This window comes from Tiliqua scincoides, chromosome 4 (genome assembly GCF_035046505.1).
Source record: "Tiliqua scincoides isolate rTilSci1 chromosome 4, rTilSci1.hap2, whole genome shotgun sequence".
Classification (NCBI taxonomy): Eukaryota; Metazoa; Chordata; class Lepidosauria; order Squamata; family Scincidae; genus Tiliqua; species Tiliqua scincoides.
Window position 1 is genome coordinate 189,288,844 of NC_089824.1, and position 22,043 is coordinate 189,310,886.

Below are 22,043 nucleotides of genomic sequence, written 5' to 3' on the forward strand. Positions count from 1 at the left end.
GGAAACAGTTGCATGACGTAACCTACCTTGATACTGTGTACAAAAAGTAAGAATGTAATCCAAAACAGAGTTATACATGCAAGGACCAAATCCTATCCAACTTTCTAGCACTGATGCAGCTGCAATGCAACCCAGAGGCAAGGGAACAAATGTGCCCTTACCTTTCGAAGGCCCCTGTGACCTCTCCCCCACGGAAGCATGCAGTGCATACCCTGTTGGCAGGGTTGCAGCAGGGTGTTGGAAAGTTGGATAGAACTGGGCCCCAGGTAAATTGAAATCAGTTGACTTAAATATGCGTATATGTTCAGCACAAGAGCAATTGCTTATTATCCCAATGATGGCTTTCCTGCACTTTCAAAAGCATCATTGCATTTTGCCTTTGGCATCTCCCCTCCAGAGAAGATATAATTGATGGCACTGAAATGTATAGTCATAAAACTTGATGCTTATATAAGCAACTTGTCTCACTTCTATGCTCTTTTGTTTAATTAATTGAACAAACACTACAAAAGGTTTTAATAAAATTATATTTATGGTAACTATGTCATCTAGATACACTTAACACTGTCAATAATTTAGTATAACTTCAGCTGTTATTTTACTATGAGCATTAGATGGCAGCATGAATTCTAAGCAGAATAATAAAACACATTGAACATAACATTAAAAAGATGCATATTAAAGACAGATATGAAGCTGAAGTAAAATATACATTGAAAGAAATAAAGTTGCTGCATTTCTCTAGATCCTGATATAATGTGTACAATTTAAAACAATATTTTATTAAATGACTCTGTTACAAATATACAGTTGTAAAAATTCTTCGGAAAATGTTGTGCAATGCTGACTGGATCAAACACTGTGAGTTTTGTACAGTTATCAGGATTCTGATTCTTGATCAGGATTCTTGTTGAGGAATACAGAGGAAGCAGACTATAGAGGTGGACCGATATTATTCAGACTATAAAAACAGGGCCAGAATGAGAAAATGAAATTGTACAGAAGCTCCTAGCACTGCATTTGCCAATGTCCTTTGAGATTCAGAAGTCTGATGATGTACATGTCCATTAAAGAAAGTTTTTAATTTGAAAAGGCTTGTTCTGGGTGAAAATAAGAGTAATAAATTAGTGCTAAAATGAATCCAAAATGCAGATACCAAAGTTATAACATTCCTGTATGTCCATGTTGCCATTAAAGCATGTACTAGTGAAGCAGCTCTTGGGATCTGAGTAACAAGTGTTTAGGGTACAGTGCATCAATGCTGTACTGATGCAATGTCATTACTTATGGCTTGTCAACATGTGCTGACCCAGGATATTGCACTGAGGCTTTTATGGGTTTCAGAACTTCAGTGCTGGCAGCAGCAAACATCTCCAGATGAGGCACAGCATCACTGCATGCAATTATTAAGTAGCACAGAACAGGACAGAGTCTGATGGCAGATGTATGACTATGTGGCATCCAAAAATAAAGGTGCTTCAGCCAGTACAGTGTTTACTGTGTTATAGAATGTGATATGCCTTACATTTGATAGTATGCTTGTAGAGGTTGCAGCTGAGAGGCAGAAGATCAAAACAGATTTGTGTTATTTGTCAACTAAAGCTAATGTCAGCCAAAGCACTTTGTGTGATGTTATCGTGGTTATCTGAAGAATCAAGAGTAGTTATTCTATTCATCAAGGGCAATATGGCTGTTATCAGTGCTTGGTGTGATGTCATAATGTTTATCTACAGAAAACAGTATTGGTTGTCCTTTTTATCAGTCTCTGGAAAAAGTTTTGTACAGTTACTTGTATGAGAGAATGTGCTGCTACCTACAGCCACATGACTCCACTACCATGTCTTCATATTGCTTGTAGACAACATTATTAGCAGAGTCAATAAACAAAATACTAATAGGACTCAACCTTGTTGGAACACAACACGTTGGAGGGGTTGATTCTGGATCCATAGAGTTCATTAAAGTTTGGATAACAGCATGGTTGGTAGGTTCCAGATGAGACCGAAGAGGAAATTCACAAAGTCCTTCACAATGATAAGCTTCGTACTCCAGTGGTGCTATTATCCAGTCATCCCAGCCCATGTCCTTAAAATTCACATGGAGTGCTTTTTTACTGCACCTTGCCTTCAGATTCTTGTTGGGTCTCTTTCCTTGTCGAGTTGCTAGAGGAGCCCTTCTCTTTCTTCTTTGATTGAATAGGTATTCGTAAACAGTTTTGTCATCTTGGCCAGATCTGGCCTTTATTTCATTGAAGAACAAGTCTCTCTTCTTTGTCCTACCAAATACTAAAAAGAGAGCCTTTTCATTGACTTGCCTCCCTGTTCTGTTAAATCCCACAGTCCTTAAATCAACAGGCCTCCCCCTTTCAAAAGCCTCCAGTTCAAAGCACAAGTTAGCAGAGTTTTTAAAATTCCTAAAAAGTTTCCAAATGTCAAAAACTTCCCACTTTGCTGTATCTAAGATGTTGACCATCCGAGATTCCAAGATAACTGATGCTTGCCTGCTTGTGGAGCAACTGGATAGTTTGACTTGCCATGTTTTCCCATGAGAATGAGATTTCCAGGTGTCAGAAGGTTTTTTCCTTAAAATGCGCAGTTCTGCCCCCAGTAAGCCATCTTTTTCTAATGCACTGATGTCAAAAAGGTATTTCTGCTTTCTAACAGTCAGAGCTCGATCATCTAAAGAAAAAAAAGGAGAGTTTTACATATTTCAAACGAAAACTTATTTCCATGTCTCTTAGTAATTTACAATCCCCTTCATTATTAGTTTGTACTCTTGGAAGTTATAAAATGACACTATGGGGTGACTGTGCATTTACCTTCCATGGACTTACTAGCATAAAATTTTTTGAGCACTTCTAACTCAGGCATGGAAATATTTCTGTTTCATCTCTGGGTCTCTGCTTTTATGTACCCCAAAGTTAATCAGACACTATATTTAGGCTACTCTTACTCTACAAAGGGACTCAACTCTCAATGAAATGCATTTAGAATTAGGGTGCCAGACTCGTAATTTAACACAGTAAGTTTAGACTTCTCACAATGCATTATAACATGATTGGAATATGCATTTGTCTTGTGTTGTAACTGGAAGATTTCTTAAAATAGAAAACCGTATATCAGCTCTGAAGGCAAGCATCTTCTGGAACATGCCTCCCACAAAGATGCTTGCCTTAGCACAGCTCCTCATTCAGACCTGAAAGACAGAGCCTGACTCTACCTGCCTGATAAGGTTAATGAAAAAAATTAGGAGACACTGCTTCTAAAAGACTTTATCAGCATGGTACTTCCTTCAGAAAGAGTTTAGTTGCTGCATCCCTTCTGCCTCATTTAACATATGTTCACATGTCTTCTGTATGCTTTACATTACACTGAATTATCTGTGTCTGACCCATTACACTTTCCCAAGCACTGCAGCACACAGCCTCAGTTCATTTCAATGGGGTGTAAGTGAGATACCTTTGTACTCAACAGCACTGTCAACTGATCCAAACAGCATTCACAGGCTGATGTGGGGGCCCTTTGAGGACCCAAGGAAGAATGTGAATGGACTCCTCAGAGCTGGCATTACCCCTGTCATCACTGAAATGTGGAGTGTCCTGCTTATTTCTTCTAGCTATTTATATCAAAATAAATATTATTTTAACAACAAAAAATAATCAGAATAACCCCAGGCTCTAAATCTCCACAAGTCTAACATTTTTAACCAGTATATTAGCAGCAATGGATTGTTTCTTGTTCCAGCAGAGACATTCCCATCATATGCTTTTCTTGCATATTTTGCAGAAAACAAAGCCATCCATATCATTTTCTTATATGGCAGTCCTTTTATGACTAATAGAATTAGGGAAAAACATAAACACTTTGTTTTGTTCTTCTACATGTACTCAAATGTGATGCTACAAAAGCTATTTGCATATAATATACATTCCAAGGATATGAATGCCTCTGATCTGTGTGATTCTCTCATCCATCCTATGGTAAACATAGGGGTGTTATCCAGTAAGTGCAGGTGGGCATGCCTGAATCATTAATACATATGCACAGATGACATGTTCTTACCTTGTCCCTTGTCTATGAAGCTTGTAATTGTATTGGCAAGTCCAGTCTCCAGTTTTACACTTCCATTAACACCTTTCCGTTCTGCATCAGAAAGAGTCCTGTACAAGGAGAGCATGTACTCATGTGGTGTGATAGCAGGATGTCTGAAAGCTTCTTTAGAGTCTCTCTGAACAATTGGTTCTTTTGTCTTTTTGGTTTTGAAGGAACTGCCATCTGAATTCCCTGGGCCAGCTTTCTTCAGTGGGGCCTTGCTGCCCAAGTTCTGAACTTTGGGGGTCACTGTCCTTATTCCTGATTGTCTATTTGGAGAGTGTCCTACCTTTTTGTCTGTGCTCCCTGCTCTAGAGAGAGCCTTGTTTGAGTCATCAGCCTTTGCCAAAAGAGCTCCAGCTTGTGCAGTATTGCTTTTCGTCCTAGACTTTGAATTCCCAGCACTATATCCATGGCTTCCCGTTTTAAAGGTACCTGCCCTTGGCAAGGTCCTCTCTTTTCCATCTACTTTCGACAACCCTAATTTGGATCCAGGATTACCTTGACTTGCTGCAACAGGATTTAACACTAAGGAAAATAGTACAAGGTAAAACCAACTAAAGTGCCAAAGCAGTAAAGTAAGAAAGTGCAAGATTTTCATCCTCTGGTCTTCCTTTGAATGCCACCGAAGAAAAAATCAGAAAAGGTTCCTCCAGTTTGGCATAAGAAAACATGAAAGAAATTAAAAACCAAAGTTAGCAGAAAGAGTTTAATTTTAAGCTTAAAACATTTTAAATCTACTTGCATAATATTTGTATCCAGTCCCATAGTGGAAATGCTAATTTATTCACGTCGATCTTCTGCTGGGTTCTGCTAGCAGTTTGTTCTTGAAAAGAGAAAGTTTACCACCCCCCTTTCTTCTGTAAAAGTGACTAAAAACTTGAAGGAGTCTTGTTTAAATCGGAGAGGTTTTTTTCCAAGAAGGAAGAATGGCGTAATGCTGCCTCTGTGTTAAAAGGTTTTTTTAAAAAAAGTTTTGAATCCCTTCCAGTGAAAATATTTCACACACAGAAACCTGCAGGTGCTCAGAAACCTTTTACAAACCTGAACTCAGGAATTGGAAGCGGAATTCCAACAAAAACCTATTTAATTACTCTCTGATGTCATGCTGTCTAAACTAATTTAAGTGTGATATATTTCTTTTAAAAAGTCTTCTTTGCCCTTTCCATTAGTATGAGTCATACTCTACTTCATGTAAAACAACTCTGTAGGATCCAAACTCCATAGAATATTGCAAATTAAAGTGGTAACTTGTTGCCTATTTTAGCCTTAAATGAACTTCACTTTGAAATGGGACAAAGTCATGGAAGATCAGCAGTAGAAGCTATACATTAAAATATGCTCTAATTCATACAGAGATGTTTTATATACAGGTCTGGACACAGAATCTGATTGTTATTACCAGCAGTTTCTTTCCATAAGTTGGTGAGTAAAGGAGAGCAGTTAACACAAGAGTACTGGCAAACCAGAATATTGTATAATGCATTTAAAAACATTTATTATGATACATTTAAAAGGCTTTAAGAAATGAAGTGAAATCTCATGTTATGCCAAGGTAGGAAATGTTTGCTTGTGCTGTATGAAGCATTTTAATGTCTCTGTAGATTCTGTTATTTAACTCATTCCCAGGTTCCCTTTACCAGCTCCTGCACTGTCCTGTGTTAAGCAGCAGTGTCCCCTACAGGAACCTAGAGCATCTGTGAAGAGAAGCACTAAGAAATCCACAGCTGCTACATCCTAAAATTAGTTTCTGATTTTTTCCAAAAGATTAATAAAAACGTGATACAGTATTTTATTAAAAATCATAAAAACTGCTAATAAGCAAATAGTGTAAAACAAGAATAGTAATCTGTTGCAAAGTTGTCAGTACTACACATCAGAAACATCTCCTCCAGAGTTTTTCTGCTGTTCTGATTCCAGAGAACAGGTTATAAAATTTGGCAAGACAGTGCTGTTAATTGGACTAATATCTTTAAGAAAATGCACATATGAGAGTTTATAGAACTCTTGTTCAAGATCTTTTGCTTGAAGAAGAGTACCCTGTATCTCAAATCTTGCACATGTTCCCAAAGAAAATGCCCAAATGTTTGGCCTGTCCCGAACTCTGTTGCTTGGCTGGCATGAGGAATGGGGCAGAGGCTAGAGTAGGAATGAGTTGTGGACTCATTGTGGACTCTCAGGAATGAGAGTCAGAATGAGTTCATGACCACCTTTGCACCACTGACCCACATCACTAGCTGAAATGTGCTCAAAGTTATTATTGCTTTGAAGTCTGGTAAAGTTAAAACCCTTGTGCAATATTCATGAGCAGTGGATTCCATTAACTCAAACTGAGGGGACGCACACACGGTTTCAACATTTTCAGTCCCTGCAATGCAGATATATGAATGGCAGCCAATCCTAAACTGAGCTGGAATAGGCAGGCCACCTGTCGGAGGTTCGGAGGTGGCTGAAGTTATTTATCTCCTTACCCTGAGTTATGCTTCAGCCACCTCAATAGGGCTACTCAGATCTGCGTCAGGTAAATCACTGGTGCAGATCCAAGCAGCCTGGTTGAATGCTGGGCTGCTCAGGAGGGGGATTAGGATCCAGCCTAAGTGTTGGAGGCCAGTTCCATCCCCCTCTTGGGCCTGGTCTGTCCATCGTTTCACCCTTCTCCACCCTCCCTAACCCCCTGCACTGGCTGCCCTTGGCCAGCAAAACCTTTCTGTCTCAGGGTGCATGCGGAGGCTGAATATGACCTACATGGGCCAGCGCATCTCCTCACACCAGCCCAGCTGACTCCACCATGAATGTGCTTTATGGCACATTTGTGACACTACTGGGCCAGCGCAAGCGACTTGTGCTGGCCAAAAAGTGTGTTAGGATTGTGCTCTGCCAGTCTTACTTCTATTTTCCTATAGCCACAGGGTCAATTATTCTGTGTTATTCTGACCTTTTTTCCAAACAGAGAGATATCCACATATAGACCCTAAAATATTCTGGAGGCGTGAACAAGTAATTATTGCTAAAGAATGACACCTCATTATCTTAATGGCTGCATCAACCATTGTGTATGCTGTACAATATTTATGCGTATAAAATAATTTGAACCCATAGTGCCTTAGACATGTACTTTTTTCACCTAAACTGCAGTCTAACAGACCCCAAATAGCCTTTTACTGATACGCTCAAATGTAAAACAAAAGATAATCAGAGGAGTCTTTGTTATTGTCAAATATCTCTTATTTTTTTAAAAAGAGCTGTCAATTAAGTGGGGTCTTTCTGAATCTAGTGTGGGTTGGTAAAATAATGTTTTCAAGTTATAATAATTAAAGATACAGAAACTCTTTGCCCCTACAATCTAGTTTGTAGTTTTATGTGTAGGTGTATCAAGACAGTGTTGCATGGACTGACATTTATTAATACAGAATAATGAAAACATATTTCAGAAAATTGACTTGTTTCTATTAGTATGATATTGCCACTGGCCAACTTGCATAGATAATATTAGAATGCAGGAATCTGTAATGGAAGATCAGAAGATCATCAGGTGGATGATGTGGTGTTGACAGCGATTCCATGTTTTGACTGCTGTTTGACAGCTCTGGGAAGGGCAGGGCTGGCTCCACAGCTGTAATCAATCAAGGCCAGTGGAGACCTGGATGGACAACTGAGCTTCATTTGACCTTGATGGGACTTTGAATGAGCTAAGGAGGTAGCTCACAGCTGAGCTGCATTTGGACTTAACAAGGGGCTGCAGGATAAAAGGCAGCTTCAGAAGGAGCAAAGCTACCAGACCAAAGGCTTCCCTGACCCAGAGGGAGATGCTACCTGACCAAGAGGCTACCTGACCCCAGACCTACAGGACAGACACCCTGGAGAAGGGGACTGCCAGGACCCTGCTGGAGGAGACACTCTGCTGGAGAGGACCCAGAAGAGAGACTCTGCTGCAGAAGACTGAATTGGGAAGACTGGACTGTGCTTTAGAGACTGAATTGGACTTGGACTGGAGGCTTCAGACCTCTACCCACTAAGTTAAGTGGAGTTTTGAGGAGGGAAAAATCTCTGGACTAGAGGACTTGCAGGGAGTGTATGTGTTTGTAGCAATAAATTCTTGTTAATTGCTCAACTGATAAGGAGTTCTGCATTTCTTTGCACATCACAGCTGTTGTTCTTGGAAAAGGAGGGTGTTAATCAGCCAAAAGTGGGCATTAGAAGGGAGTTGGAATATTTGGATGGGACAAATGGCTTAGTTGACAGGATAGGGAAAATTAGGCAAGATAGAATCCCCTGCTAATTGGGTAAGAGGCACTTTTTCAAGTGGGTGCTCCTCTTTTATTTAGCAGGGGGAGAGTAACTGGCCCACCTCACCCCAACAGTGTCTATTCGAGTGGCTGTCTGCTGGTGTTCTTTTTGTATCTTTTTAGATTGTGAGCCCTTTTGGGACAGGGAGCCATTAGTTATTTGATTTTTCTCTGTAAACCGCTTTGTGAACTTTTAGTTGAAAAGCGGTATATAAATACTGTTAATAATTAATAATTAATAATGCTAATCTAGGAGGATCATTTGATCCCTAACAATTTTTTTCTGCCCACTAAAGAAGTTGGTTTTGACCATGGCCAGCAATAGAAATATTCTGTGAATATCAATAGCATATTAATTTATTAGTTAGAAGTACTAGCATGCACAAATGGTATGATCTCCATTGTACAAACACAGACAGCAGCCCTCAAACCACTACTGTGATATATAGCTCTCTGTGCTGATGCAGTAGGTTAAGGACCAAGAAATTAAAGCATCGGAGATTTGGCAATTTGACAAACACATTTGAGGAAGAGAAGTTTGAGGCAGAGCCAAAACAGGAATCTTGACTCTCAGGAGTGCATTTCCCAGGGGAGCAGTTGGCTTCCGAATCATTCAAACTAAGTTAAGGAAGATTTACAAGACATTTAAACAATAAAAATAGCTGCTTTGAATGCCCACTTGGGAGATAAAGTGGGATAAATCTGTAAATAACAGCGTAACCCTAACTGCACTTTAGGCTGGTGGAAGGAACTTGCACAAAATCCCTTGCACTAGCCTCAGAGGGTCACAAACATGCTGTAAAGCATGTTTGTGCCTCATGAGCAAGCATGGCAGTGCGCTGGCACACAGAGGCTGAATCCAGCCTCTGTGGCGGCTTGCGGGGCGAGCCTTGTATCAGCTGAGCTAGGCTGACACAAGGCTCTGGGGTGGGCAGGCAGGCAGTTGGTGACCATGGGGGACGGGGCGAGCCTTGTATCAGCTGAGCTAGGCTGACACAAGGCTCTGGGGTGCGGGGAAGGGTGGGCAGGCAGGCAGTTGGTGACCATGGGGGACGGGGAGTGGGAGGTGGGGCTGGCACCCAGTAGTTATGCTTCAAGCCACTTCACTCTCCTTGGACTTGTGCCACCTCGGGAGGTGGTGCGGGTCTGAGGAGACCTATTAGGGCCAGGGTGGCTTACCTGGAGGTAGGGAAATTTCCCCTTACCTGTGGCTGAGCCACTTCGGGCATCTATCCTGCGCTGGATATAACGCAAGCCTCTTGGCTTGCATGTTCCAGTGCAAGATAGGATTGCACCCTAAGTTAAATAAACAAACAAGTAAAACAGGCCATGCCCCCAGCTTTAATCTAAAATCTAGCCCAACCGAATGCTACACAGATAGGAGAGAATAGGATGGAGGTGAGAGGTAAGTGGGGAAGAGTTGTTGCACGTACTTAGTATAGGCTTTGATTTCAGTAGTAGAATAAGGGCCTGTCAAACTTAGGGGGGTTTGGGGTGCTCAGAGTTCTTCCTTCTCGAACCTTACAGCCCTCAAGGCCCCTCTGTTCCGTAGTACTGCCACCACCCTGTATGTGCCAGTGCCTCAGTCCAGGGACACTGAGACCTCTAGGCTTAATTCTATCCCTTGAAGGCACTGAGCTCTTTCCCCAATTACAGCTTCAGTCCTCAAGTTACTAGACCCCAATGAGCACTTGGTAGCTTGGTAGGCTAGGCAGGATTCTGAACCTTTGTCCCCAACAGACAATGAAACAACTTAGTAAAAGATATTTTAGTTTATTAAGTACATAAGGTTACAGTAAGGCAGCAAATGCTAGAGGCATAAACATCTAGGAAACATATCAGCAATAAAATAATAAAGCTAACTGGCTATCTCTATTAATACTTATCTCTCACCTGGGTCAGTTACTCTTGTAGATCTTTTAGCTCCAGGCTACCATGAGGCCAGGTGCCCATGTTGGACAATAGAGCTCATACGTGTGCAGGATATTGCACCCAAAAACTCTGTCCAAGAAGGAACACCCCCCCCCCCCGCACTCATTATTATACTTCTTATGCTAATAGTACTGAGGTGACTTCATACTTATTTAGACTGTCCAATCAGAAACTTTTGAGGACAGAACCTTCCAGGAGTTGGCCTGGTTGCTAGCCCCTCATAGTTCTTTACTCCTCCCAATTGGAGATCCATAGCTGCATTCCATCATGCTTGATAAGGCACCTCTCTGTCTGCTAAGGTGTTAAACATTCCAATGGGTTGTAATTCTTGTCTGTACCTTTTGGGCCAGCAAAGGAGAGACAACACTCTTCTTGTTTATTTACTCAAATTCTTTCAGCTAGGAACTGCTAGCAAATTCTCAGTTACACTGCCTTAGTGTGGTTCAGGCTCCCACTGCCAACCTAGGCCTAACATGTACATATTTATGACAGGGCCCAATCCTATCCAACTTTCCAGTGCAGATGCAGCCGTGTCAACAGGACGTGCGCTTCATCCTGCAGTTGGGAGGCAGTCACATAGGCCTTCTCAAGTTAAGGAAATGTTTGTTCTCTTACCTTAGGTCACAATTGCAGATGAAAAGTTGGGATAGGATTGGGCCTTCAGTCTAAGGCTTTAAGAAAAAGTAGGCTTTAAGGAAGGGTTTTAAGGACATGAGAGAGAGAGAGGACCATGTAGGTGTGATAGGAGAGAGACATAAGAGGGAGCAAGGGAGGAAAGGTGTTTAAAGAGAGCTTTTGGATGGGGGGGGGGGGAGAGAAGCAGAAAATTTACCAAGCCTCAGGATGTGACCTGAGGTGTCAGGGCTTTATCTTTCTCAATTTTCTAGGAGCAGTAACATTTCAGGTGAGGGGACAAAACCAAGGGGGTTTGTTTCAGGAGTTTTTTTTTCTTACCACCCCATGTCAATCAGGATCAATCACAAGAAGCTTTTTCACTAACCTGCCACATGCCATCCTCTGCCCCACCAGCACCAGTGACTAGGCTATCTCCCATTCCAACAGACCTCAGTCCTTAGTTCTCAAACTCTTTCTCCTCTCACAGCCTGAGCCTTAGGAGATCTGGCAACCCTAAGGTCATGAATACAATATAACATGAGGGTAGAGGCGAAGCTGGGCAAGGTTATGTAAGATCTTTTTAATAAAGGAGAGGAGTTTGTGCTGAATATTGGAAGGGGCAGGAAGCTGGTGTTGGGATTTAAGGAGAAGTAGTCTGAATGAGTAGAGAAGTGAATGATTTTGGCAGAGAAGCTGTGGATATTGGTGAGAGCTGAAGTATGACAACAGAAGGCCAGACAGGAAAAGTCTGCAGTAGTCAAGGAAGAATAGATGCATGCTTGTAATAGTTGTAGAACAATATATTTTATCTATACTACTTTGACCTATGTAGTCCATCTTGGCTGTATAGCTTGAAATTATCTGCCATGTTTGACTTTTGCATTGCCAAATGAACCAGCGAATATGTAACACTCACATCATTTAGCCCTATTGTTGGTCCTGTTGATCAAGCTATTTAATCTTTTGCATCTGATGAAGTGAACTTTAGTCCAAGAAAGCTTATGCTACAACAATAAACATGTTAGTCACTACGATGCCACAAGCTCTCTGTTGTTAGATTAACATGGCTACACCTCTGGAAATGACACCCCCATTTTATTGGGGTGCATTGATAGTCAGCTTCTTAAGTTTTGGGTTCTTGGATTTAGCCAGTCAAGCTGCTTTGGAGCCAGAGGAGTGTCCCAGCTGTGACATCACCACCACCCAGCCTCAACAGCTTGGCTGGGGAGAGTCTGGAGTCTATGCAGAAGAACTCTGCTGCTGGCAGGCAACTCTCCTGTCAAGAAACAGGAGATTACAGGATAGGCAGGCCAGTATCATTGTGTACAAGGGTGCCTAGTGATCAAGAGAAAATCAGCACTTAATACACTGCTTTAGAACCAGCTGTATTCTGCTTTAATCAAACCCTACCTGGAATATTGTGTCCAGTTCTGGGAACCATTGTTTAAGAGGGATATTGACAAACTGGAGCAGGTCCAGGGAGGGTAACTAGGATTGTGAAGGACTGGAAACCTTGTCCTATGAGGAAACTTCGAAGGAAAGGTTGAAGCATGTTTAGTTTGGAGAAGAGACAGTTAAGAGGTGACATGTTAACAAATATCTGAGAGGTGGTCAAGAGGAAGATGGACTGGATTCATTCTCAGTTGCTCCAGTGGGTGGGATTCTAATAAACAAGTTTAAATAACGAAAAGTGGGATTTCAACTAAATGTGAGGATGAACTTCCTGATGGTAAGAATTATTTGGTAATGGAACAGTCTGCCTTGGAAGGTGGTAGACTATTTTTGGCAGTCTTTAAACAGAGGCTGGATAGCTATCTACCAGGAATGTTGTAGTTGTGGATTGCTTGCATTGGTAGGGGGTTGGACACAATGATCCACTTTGAAGAGACACTTTGCCAGCAGTCTGAGGCAAAGAGGCAAAGAAGGAAGGCCCATAGCCAGGGAGACAGACCAGGGACAGACTGCACTTGCTCCCAGTGTGGAAGGGATTGTCACTCCCGGATTGGCCTTTTCAGCCACACTAGACGGTGTGCCAGAACCACCTTTCAGAGCGCGATACCATAGTCTTCCAAGACTGAAGGTTGCCAATACAAAGGACACAATGATCTTGTAGGCCCCTTCCAACTCTATGATTCTGTGATCATTATTTTTTTCCTTGGAGATGTTGTCATTCTTGTCAAAAGGCTGGAACCATTCATGCTTTAGGACTGCATTCTATTAGAAAGGTTTGAAAAGTAATCAACAAGTAATTACAAAAAGTAAATTACAAAAACTGAATAAAAACTGGTATGCAAATTGTTAGACAACATATTATACACAGGTCCAGCCTATTTAAACATGGATTTTTATACACAGATTTGACTCAACACGGATTTGAATGGCCCCTGCAAATGAGAAGGAATGTGCTGATCCCTGGAGAAGGGGAAAAATGCATCCCTTTAAAAGCCGTTTAAAAAACCCAACAGTCCTTTAACAATAGCCTCCTTAATGAGAGGGGGGGCAGCTGGCTGAGAAGCCATCAATCCTTCTCTCTCCAGTGGCCCCTCCCTTCCTCCTGAGCAGAAAGGTGATCACTTTGCACTGAGTGAAGCAGAGGACTGATTGATGAATTGTCTTCTTAATGATTCTTATCTTACATCACAAAGGTCAGCAAGGCTGTTTTTAAATTTAAATTTGCTTTGTTTTAAAGCAAAGAAACTTTTTAAAATTGATTTGCTATAGTGTGTTTTCTGTGCCATCCACATGAGTGCTTGGAAGGGAACCCACCTGAAAAATGAGGCTCAACCTGTATATGTTATGCCAGCACCACCTATGGGGCTTGTCCAGATAGCAGTCACCCCCCCTCCCATATAGTTTAGTGGGCAAATCTGGGGCTGTAATAATACTGTGTGCCACCTATCCATGCTCATCTTGCTACTTCTCAGATTGCCATCAACAAAGTCTCCATGTGGCTTGTGGGATAGCAGGCACATAGAACCAGCATGCCTGATAATTGACAAGTACTCCATTGAGAAGCACCATAACCTAAAATTTCATCCACTTTCCAATTGTCTATATATTATGGGAAAAAAGCATGAGCAAAGAGATGAGAATAATTGAATAAGACATGTGTACTTTTCCAGTTTGTGTTAGCCTTGGGCAGTTATCAAGGGCCCAGGGTCTTCAGAGGCTAACCCCCAAAGTGCCAAACCTCAGGCCACAACCCGCCTTTGTATAGCAGTGTAACAGTCTCAGTTAAGTCTGTCTTGTCCTCTCCTCCCCACCCATGTGTGGCTTTCTCCAGAGGCCCCTGCATCATGTTCTTATATGCCTTGAGGAGATAATGGATGAAGCACAGTTCTTCTTCGGTCTAGTGATGGGGAATTAAACAGAATAGAGAAGGGGGCTTAGTGGAGCAGCGTTACTGTCTCTGCTATTGCCTACTGCAGTGGGAAAAGCTGCCACCATCATTCCATTACTAATGGAATTACCCTAATTACCAGCTAATTACCCTGCAAAGAGAGCTGCTCCTAGGGTTTGCAGGAAGCTGAGCTCCTGCAGTTTGTAAGCATGTCTAAATATAGGGAGATAAAATGTGGGAAAGAAAGGAGTGCATTCATTAAAGTTCTCTAGGGTTGCTTTATTATGAGAAATGGGTTGAATTTTTTGTAACATTTCTTTCTAGATCTTCTTTCTAAAAAGTCTCATAAATCTGGTGGGTTTAGGTGGGTCCCTATAATAGTGTCATTTTAAAAGTGGGTCCTGATGCTAAAAAGTTTGGGAACCACTGCTCTATTAGTCATTTATAGTCATTAACACAATTGCAGTTGACTCTTCTTTATCCACAAGATCTATATTCTACTGACGGCCAAATTAGATGTGCTGTGGGGACTTACATGAGTGAAAACTTTTTCTGTTAAAAGAAAAAAGTTACAGGGTCTTCACTTCAGTTTGTGTGGAGAGAGGATTTAACCTTTTGTCCCATACAGTACAAATTTTTATGTTGGTCATTCCATGTCAAATCATCACATTGTTTCAGACTGAACACCTTAGATTGTTATTAAATTTGGGGTACTTATTTGTCCTGTGGTGTGATTCAAAAATACCCATTTTAGCAGCCTTTGTTCATTCTGTGAAATTTTATAGCTATGTACATTTTCAAAATTTTATCAAAAAAAATGGTGTAACTAGCTGTAAATCAGACACCAGCTGAGATACAGCATGGGCATGGTATTGTTTAGCCATGTGCAGACTTACTTGGGTTCTGTCACTTGACTTTTGCTACAGAGCTTGTAAGTATAGTTATAACAGAGGTTAAGCAAATGGTTCTTGGAGAGCCAATAGTTATTTGATTTTTCTCTGTAAGCCACTTTATGAACTTTTCATTGAAAAGCGGTATATAAATACTGTTACTACTGTTACTAGGACCCACCCATATAAGAGGTAGCCCATGGAAAGCTTTTCACTAAGGGCATTTTCAGCCCTAGAGCCAGCCAAGTGTTATTGCCAGTTTTCATCACTCAGGTCATTAATGGAGATTGCTGGTTTCAGTTTAACAAAACACCCACTATTCCTCACATTTTGTTGAAGAGATGGAGACCAGGAATATGTGCCCACATAGTTGTGCAGTGTGAAGCAATACAGGTTGCTTCAAAACCTGTACTTCAAAAAATACACCTCAAAACGGCCATGGTGCCAGAAGATTGGAGGATAGCAAATGTCACGCCTATTTTTAAAAAGGGAAAGGGGGGACCCGGGAAACTATAGGCCGGTCAGCCTAACATCCATACCAGGTAAGATGGTGGAATGCCTCATCAAAGATAGGATCTCAAAACACATAGACGAACAGGCCTTGCTGAGGGAGAGTCAGCATGGCTTCTGTAAGGGTAAGTCTTGCCTCACGAACCTTATAGAATTCTTTGAAAAGGTCAACAGGCATGTGGATGCGGGAGAACCCATGGACATTATATATCTGGACTTTCAGAAGGCGTTTGACACGGTCCCTCACCAAAGACTACTGAAAAAACTCCACAGTCAGGGAATTAGAGGACAGGTCCTCTCGTGGATTGAGAACTGGTTGGAGGCCAGGAAGCAGAGAGTGGGTGTCAATGGGCAATTTTCACAATGGAGAGAGGTGAAAAGCGGTGTGCCCCAAGGATCTGTCCTGGGACCGGTGCTTTTCAACCTCTTCATAAATGACCTGGAGACAGGGTTGAGCAGTGAAGTGGCTAAGTTTGCAGACGACACCAAACTTTTCAGAGTGGTGAAGACCAGAAGTGATTGTGAGGAGCTCCAGAAGGATCTCTCCAGATTGACAGAATGGGCAGCAAAGTGGCAGATGCGCTTCAATGTCAGTAAGTGTAAAGTCATGCACATTGGGGCAAAAAATCAAAACTTTAGATATAGGCTGATGGGTTCTGAGCTGTCTGTGACAGATCAGGAGAGAGATCTTAGGGTGGTGGTGGACAGGTCGATGAAAGCGTCGACCCAATGTGCGGCGGCAGTGAAGAAGGCCAATTCAATGTTTGGGATCATTAGGAAGAGTATTGAGAACAAAACGGCTAGTATTATAATGCCATTGTACAAATCTATGGTAAGGCCACACCTGGAGTATTGTGTCCAGTTCTGGTCGCCGCATCTCAAAAAAGACATAGTGGAAATGGAAAAGGTGCAAAAGAGAGCGACTAAGATGATTACGGGGCTGGGGCACCTTCCTTATGAGGAAAGGCTGCGGTGTTTGGGCCTCTTCAACCTAGAAAAGAGACGCCTGAGGGGGGACATGATTGAGACATACAAAATTATGCAGGGGATGGACAGAGTGGATAGGGATATGCTCTTTACACTCTCACATAATACCAGAACCAGGGGACATCCACTAAAATTGAGTGTTGGGCGGGTTAGGACAGACAAAAGAAAATATTTCTTTACTCAGCGTGCGGTCGGTCTGTGGAACTCCTTGCCACAGGATGTGGTGATGGCGTCTAGCCTAGATGCCTTTAAAAGGGGATTGGACAAGTTTCTGGAGGAAAAATCCATTATGGGGTACAAGCCATGATGTGTATGCGCAACCTCCTGATTTTAGAAATGGGTTATGTCAGAATGCCAGATGCAAGGGAGGGCACCAGGATGAGGTCTCTTGTTATCTGGTGTGCTCCCTGGGGCATTTGGTGGGCCGCTGTGAGATACAGGAAGCTGGACTAGATGGGCCTATGGCCTGATCCAGTGGGGCTGTTCTTATGTTCTTATGTTAGGTCGAGCCTCATTCTGGTGGGTTCCCTTCCAAGCACTCACTCATGTGCATGGGCACTATAGCAAATCAATTTAAAAACACGTTTCTTTGCTGTGATTTAAAAACAGCCTTGCTGACCTTTTGACTCTAAGATAAGAGTCATTAAGAAGACAATCCATCAACCAGTCCTCCTCCAAGAGCTTAGAAAGCTTCACTCAGCCCCTCCCTTCACCAATGCAAAGTGATCACCTTTCTTTCACTGCTCAGGGGGAAGGGAGGGGTCAGCTGGAGAGAGAAGGATTGCTGGATTGTCAGTCAGCTGTCCTCTCTCTCTCTCATTAAGGAGGCTATTGTTAAAGGACTGTTCAGTTTTTTAAACTGATTTGAAAGGGATGCATTTTTCCCCTTCTCCAGGGATCAGCACATTCCTTCTCATTTGCAGGGGCCATTCCTGTTGAGTCAAATCTGTGTATAAAAATCCGTGTATAAATAGGCTGGACCTGTATTCCCCTGGCTATGATTTTCTGAACCAATTCTTGGGTAGAAGTCCCCAGGAATTGTTAAAAAATCCTGACTAGACCCAGCTACCCAAGATTTTTCCTGGGCAACAAAGCTAGTTCCCTTTAATTCTATTAACATGGGTCAGAGTTCTCAACGCTAGAGCTGTAAAGTGATTATGCAGCCTAGCTCTGTGGCATTACCAAGAACAGAAACTTTCCATTGGAGTTTCTGTCCATGATGGTAGCTGCCATGAACTGTACGAAGAACAAAAAAATGGCTGAGGGACTGCCTAGTCATATGCCAAACATATGCCACAACTGTCTATGGAGCCCAAGAATGATTACAAACTTTTAAAATGTCTCACTATATGGAATATCCTGGCGTAACCTTAGCTATGGCAGTGCTTGAGCTTTACTAAAGTAAACAGAAAAGTGAAGAAAGAATTGTGTGTTTCAGTGTCAAGAGGCTTAGCAAATATATGCAGGCAATGTACTCAGACTGCTCCAGAGGGAGCAGTTCTAAAAACGGTTCCTATCTACAAATCATTGCTCTCAGAGTTTATGTATAGGTAGAGATGGGGAGAGGAAAAATCCTTTGCTAACCTAAGCCTCCACAGTGCTATAGCTTTAGCCATCACAATGCTACAGATGGTGAACAGTCTGCTCTGAAAACAAATAGTAAGTACAGAGTCAGAATGCCCATCCCACCCTCTTTTCTCTTCTGTGATAAAAGTTGAGAAAAGGAACCCTGCAAGATTCTAAAGAACTACATTTTTCAATGTAGGGTTTCAACCTTCCTAGGAACAGTAAGCACCTGCTGAGGTCTCCCTAAGAAAAGTGAGCAGTCATTGAAGCAACCCTTTTAGTTTGATGCCACACTTGAGAGGTAGCCCTACGTGATTAACAAATCAGGAGGCTGCAGATAACTTTCTTAGAATGTAGTTTCTTAGAATGAAGTTTCTTCATAGCAGAGGCCCCTGAAGGGTACCAGATGGATACTGTGGGTTTCTGTGAGTGTTACAAGAGACCTGAGGAAGAAAGGGGCCTCTCAGGGGCATGGATACTGTGGGCTTCTTTGGCATGCACAAAGAGGTTACCAATAATTTCTGTCCCTTTAAATAATGGAAACCAGATGTTGCCGCTGGCAATGTCTCACGACTGACATTTCTAATCACTAGAAAGTAAAGTCCAAGGTCTCCAGCTCCTTGGGCCTATAAATCAATAACACTAGTGTCTTAATGTGAGCAGAAGCATTAGAATCTGAAGAAGCAAGTGTCTGAGTGCAAAAATCCAAGGCATGGAAACTTGGAGCAAGCATCCTGTGATTTGCGTCTGCTGAAGCACCAGACCATTATAAGAACAAGCTGCAACCAGTCTACAGAACTCACATGATGTGACTGTATCCAACAGAATTTCTGGTAGACCTGAAGCATATGCAACAATCTTCTGTATCTTTAAGCCAAAATGAACATTGGGGTTTTTTTCCAATCAGTTCCATGTGGTTTTTCTTCTGAAATCAGTGCTAACTTTAGTTATTGCTACTAGTTCAAAAAATACTTCATATTACATACAGTACAGAGTTTCAGAAAATCTCTGAAGCATGAAATTCCAGCATGAAAGAGTACAGATTAAGTATACAACATAGGATGAGTAGCAGATTTTTTACATTTTAAAAAATACTTTTGGCTAACTAACCAAGGCTGTTCAAGAATCTGAGTATGAGATGTTAAACAAGTTTAAAAAACACCCCCACCAAACAACTGAACTCAACTGGCTACTAGGGGATAAAAGTCTACTATTATCCTATTTGTTTGGAATTAAGTTTAAATGAAATCAGTTAAATTTAGGATAAACAAGGCATGCACCTAATTGTGAAAAGTGGCCCAAGGGGTATTAGTTTTATTCATAAATATTCAAGTGGGTGGGCTGCAAAATGTGGAAAAACTACTGTGGGAGCAGGGGGCTTTAGTACTTTACCCCACCATGTTTATTTCCCCCAGATTGTGACTACCCACATACTATTTTTAGCTGAAAAAAATCTTTGATTGGCTTTCAGTTGACATGCTCTTCCAACTAAAACTAGCATGGGGGGGGCTGCAATCAGGATCAAAATTGTGGCATGGGTAAAGTACTAAAGCCCCCACATCTCCACCTTTGTTCAAGTATTTCACAACCCCCCACTTTGGATTTATAAATAAAGCTAACCCCAGCTTAGGCCATGTTGCACAGTTCAGTGCATTTCTGGTTTGGACTCTTCAAGTTATTCCAGGTAAATGCACTTAGGCATGAAGTATGTGAAATTTGCTACTGTCAAATCTCCCATTCTCTATAAACATGCTTTGAACAATGTGATTGTGAGTACACAACAGTAGTTGTAGTAGTGTTAAGAGATAATGAATTGGCATGAGCTATTAAATTCTTCAGTAGGTGCTCTTGAAATGTTTGATGAAGAATATAGGGCTAGCAAGGAGGTTTTGGGTCTATCAGAGAAGGACATGGCACCACATGCACAAGAATACAATCTTGTATTCTGTCACACATCCACGCTCCAGAAGTACCTGGAGCAACAAAATACTTCTTTTCTGTAGTGTCCTCACTACCACTTCAGAACTGAGTGATGACTGTTCCTCTCTGTCCTTAAGTTGAAAAGAAAATTTAACACCCAACTATTGCAGCAGGTGTGAATTCTACAACAGGAATACATCTAGCAGTAGTTCCAGCAATAAACCAGTGCTGACCTGCCAAAGTGAACACAATCAATGAAACTTCTGAGTAGCCATGCACAGGACTGTGCTGCTGAGAGTTAATCAAATTTGGAATTTACTGTCATCCCATAGTCCTGTATTCACAACCACACTATCAAGATAACAATTCCCTCATAAATGTTGAGAATGAAACCCTAATGTGCATGAAGTGATATTGGAACGTCCAGCATCTTTAAGTTAGGTGCACAACCATTCGCACGTTTCACACCTGCTTCGGGTACTGCCTAATGCTATCCATGTTGATTTGGCCTGTCTGAAAAAAGTGAAACAGATACATGCAGGGTGAGCAAATTTCATAAGCACAAAAAAAAAGACACACCAAAATGTAGGACATCCAAGAAAAAATATAGGACATAACAAAAGCTAAAAACGCTCATATATTGATTTCATGTGGTTAATTTAAACAGTAGATTACTTATTATATTACATGTAATTTATTACATATAATTTATTAATTACAAGAAGGCTACATGGGGTCAGCTGCCTGCAGGGGTCAGCTGATTGGGAAAAGGAGGACATTTAGAGCCCAATCCTATGCATGTCGACTCAGAAGTACACCTATTATAGTCAAGAGGACTTCTGCCCAAGAAACTGTGGATGGAATTGCAGCCTCAGAGCCCAACCCTATGTATGTCTACTCAGGAGTACATCCCATTATAGTGAATGGGGCTTACTCCCAGGAAAGTGTGGATAGGATTGCAGCCTCAGAGCCCAACCCTATGCATGTCTACTCAGAAGCACATCCCATTATAGTGAATGGGGCTTACTTCCAGGAAAGTGTGGCTAGGATTGTAGCCTCTTCCAAGACACGAGGCCTTGTGCTGGACTAGAGGCCTTCTGGTCACCCTGGATACCTGCAAGGTGGCCAGTGATAGCAAAGGGGAAGGGCCCAGGCGGACGAGCAGGGCTGAGCGCTCCAAGCCGCAGGGGGCTCTCTCCGCCTCCCGCGCCTGAGGGGTTGCTACGAGAGGCCCAGCCTGTCTGCGGGCTCCGGAAACCAGCGCAGCGCTGCGAGTGCTGCTGGGCCGCCACTCCTCCTCCCCGCCGGCGGCTCTGGCTACTGGGCCGCGCACTGGGGCCTGTCCTCTTCGGGAAGCAGCCGGGCGGGCAGTCTTGGGACGCTTCCTGCTCGCCGCCTCAGTGCCGAGGGACGCGCGCGCCCCCAAAGGCCTACAGCCACAACCTCTCGTCGCCTCGCCTGGAAGGGGGGAGGCAGACGCGGGGCGGGCACGAGGGCAAGTTTCCGTTGCAGGAGCTGCGTCGTTCAGCCCTGGCGGCCAGGAGGACCTGCTTGCCCCGCCCAGGAGAGCCCGCAGGCGGGGGCGGGCGGCAGAGCGCAGGTAGCCGTCCCTGCCGAGGTGAGCATCTCTGCAGCGCGCTCAGGTGTGTCGTGGGCGGGCGCCTTCCTCACCTGGCGGCCGGGAAGGAGCACCTTCTGCTTGGGGAGGATGCTCAGGGAGACACTCCACCTCCGCTGGAGTGTTTGTGGAGGGGAGCCTGAACTGCTCTCCCAGGCTGCCACCCTGAGCACTTACCTGAAGAGAAACCCCACTGAACACACTGGGGCTTCCTTCTGGGTAAACATGCATAGGGTAGGGTAAGACCCTAAGAAAAGCCTGGCTGGCCCAAGGCCCATCGAGTCCAGC

The 22,043-nt window shown here is 42.7% G+C and overlaps 2 protein-coding genes across 2 annotated transcripts in view; one reads left to right on the forward strand and one right to left on the reverse strand.

Annotated features, from left to right (window-relative positions):
- Positions 1-1,809: 1,809 nt before the first annotated feature.
- Positions 1,810-4,692, reverse strand: GDF5 (growth differentiation factor 5). The gene is made up of 2 exons (XM_066625293.1): positions 4,062-4,692; positions 1,810-2,678 (listed from the first exon to the last, which is right to left on the reverse strand). Exons 1-2 carry the CDS (start codon positions 4,690-4,692, stop codon positions 1,810-1,812), a joined length of 1,500 nt encoding a protein of 499 aa, XP_066481390.1.
- A 16,815-nt stretch (positions 4,693-21,507) lies between these two features.
- Positions 21,508-22,043, forward strand: part of CEP250 (centrosomal protein 250) — a 51,843-nt gene continuing 51,307 nt past the window's right edge. Inside the window, exon 1 of the mRNA XM_066624369.1 lies at positions 21,508-21,755. The gene's annotated coding sequence lies outside the window, so the exon portion shown is untranslated. The remainder of the gene's footprint in view (positions 21,756-22,043) is intronic.

Coding starts and splice junctions, on each gene's coding strand:
- GDF5 (XM_066625293.1), bottom strand. CDS start 4,692: ATGAAAATCTTGCACTTTCTTACTTTACTGCTTTGGCACTTTAGTTGG. Junction 2,679..4,061: donor CTTCATAGACAAGGGACAAG/GTAAGAACATGT, acceptor TTTTTTCTTTAG/ATGATCGAGCTCTGACTGTT.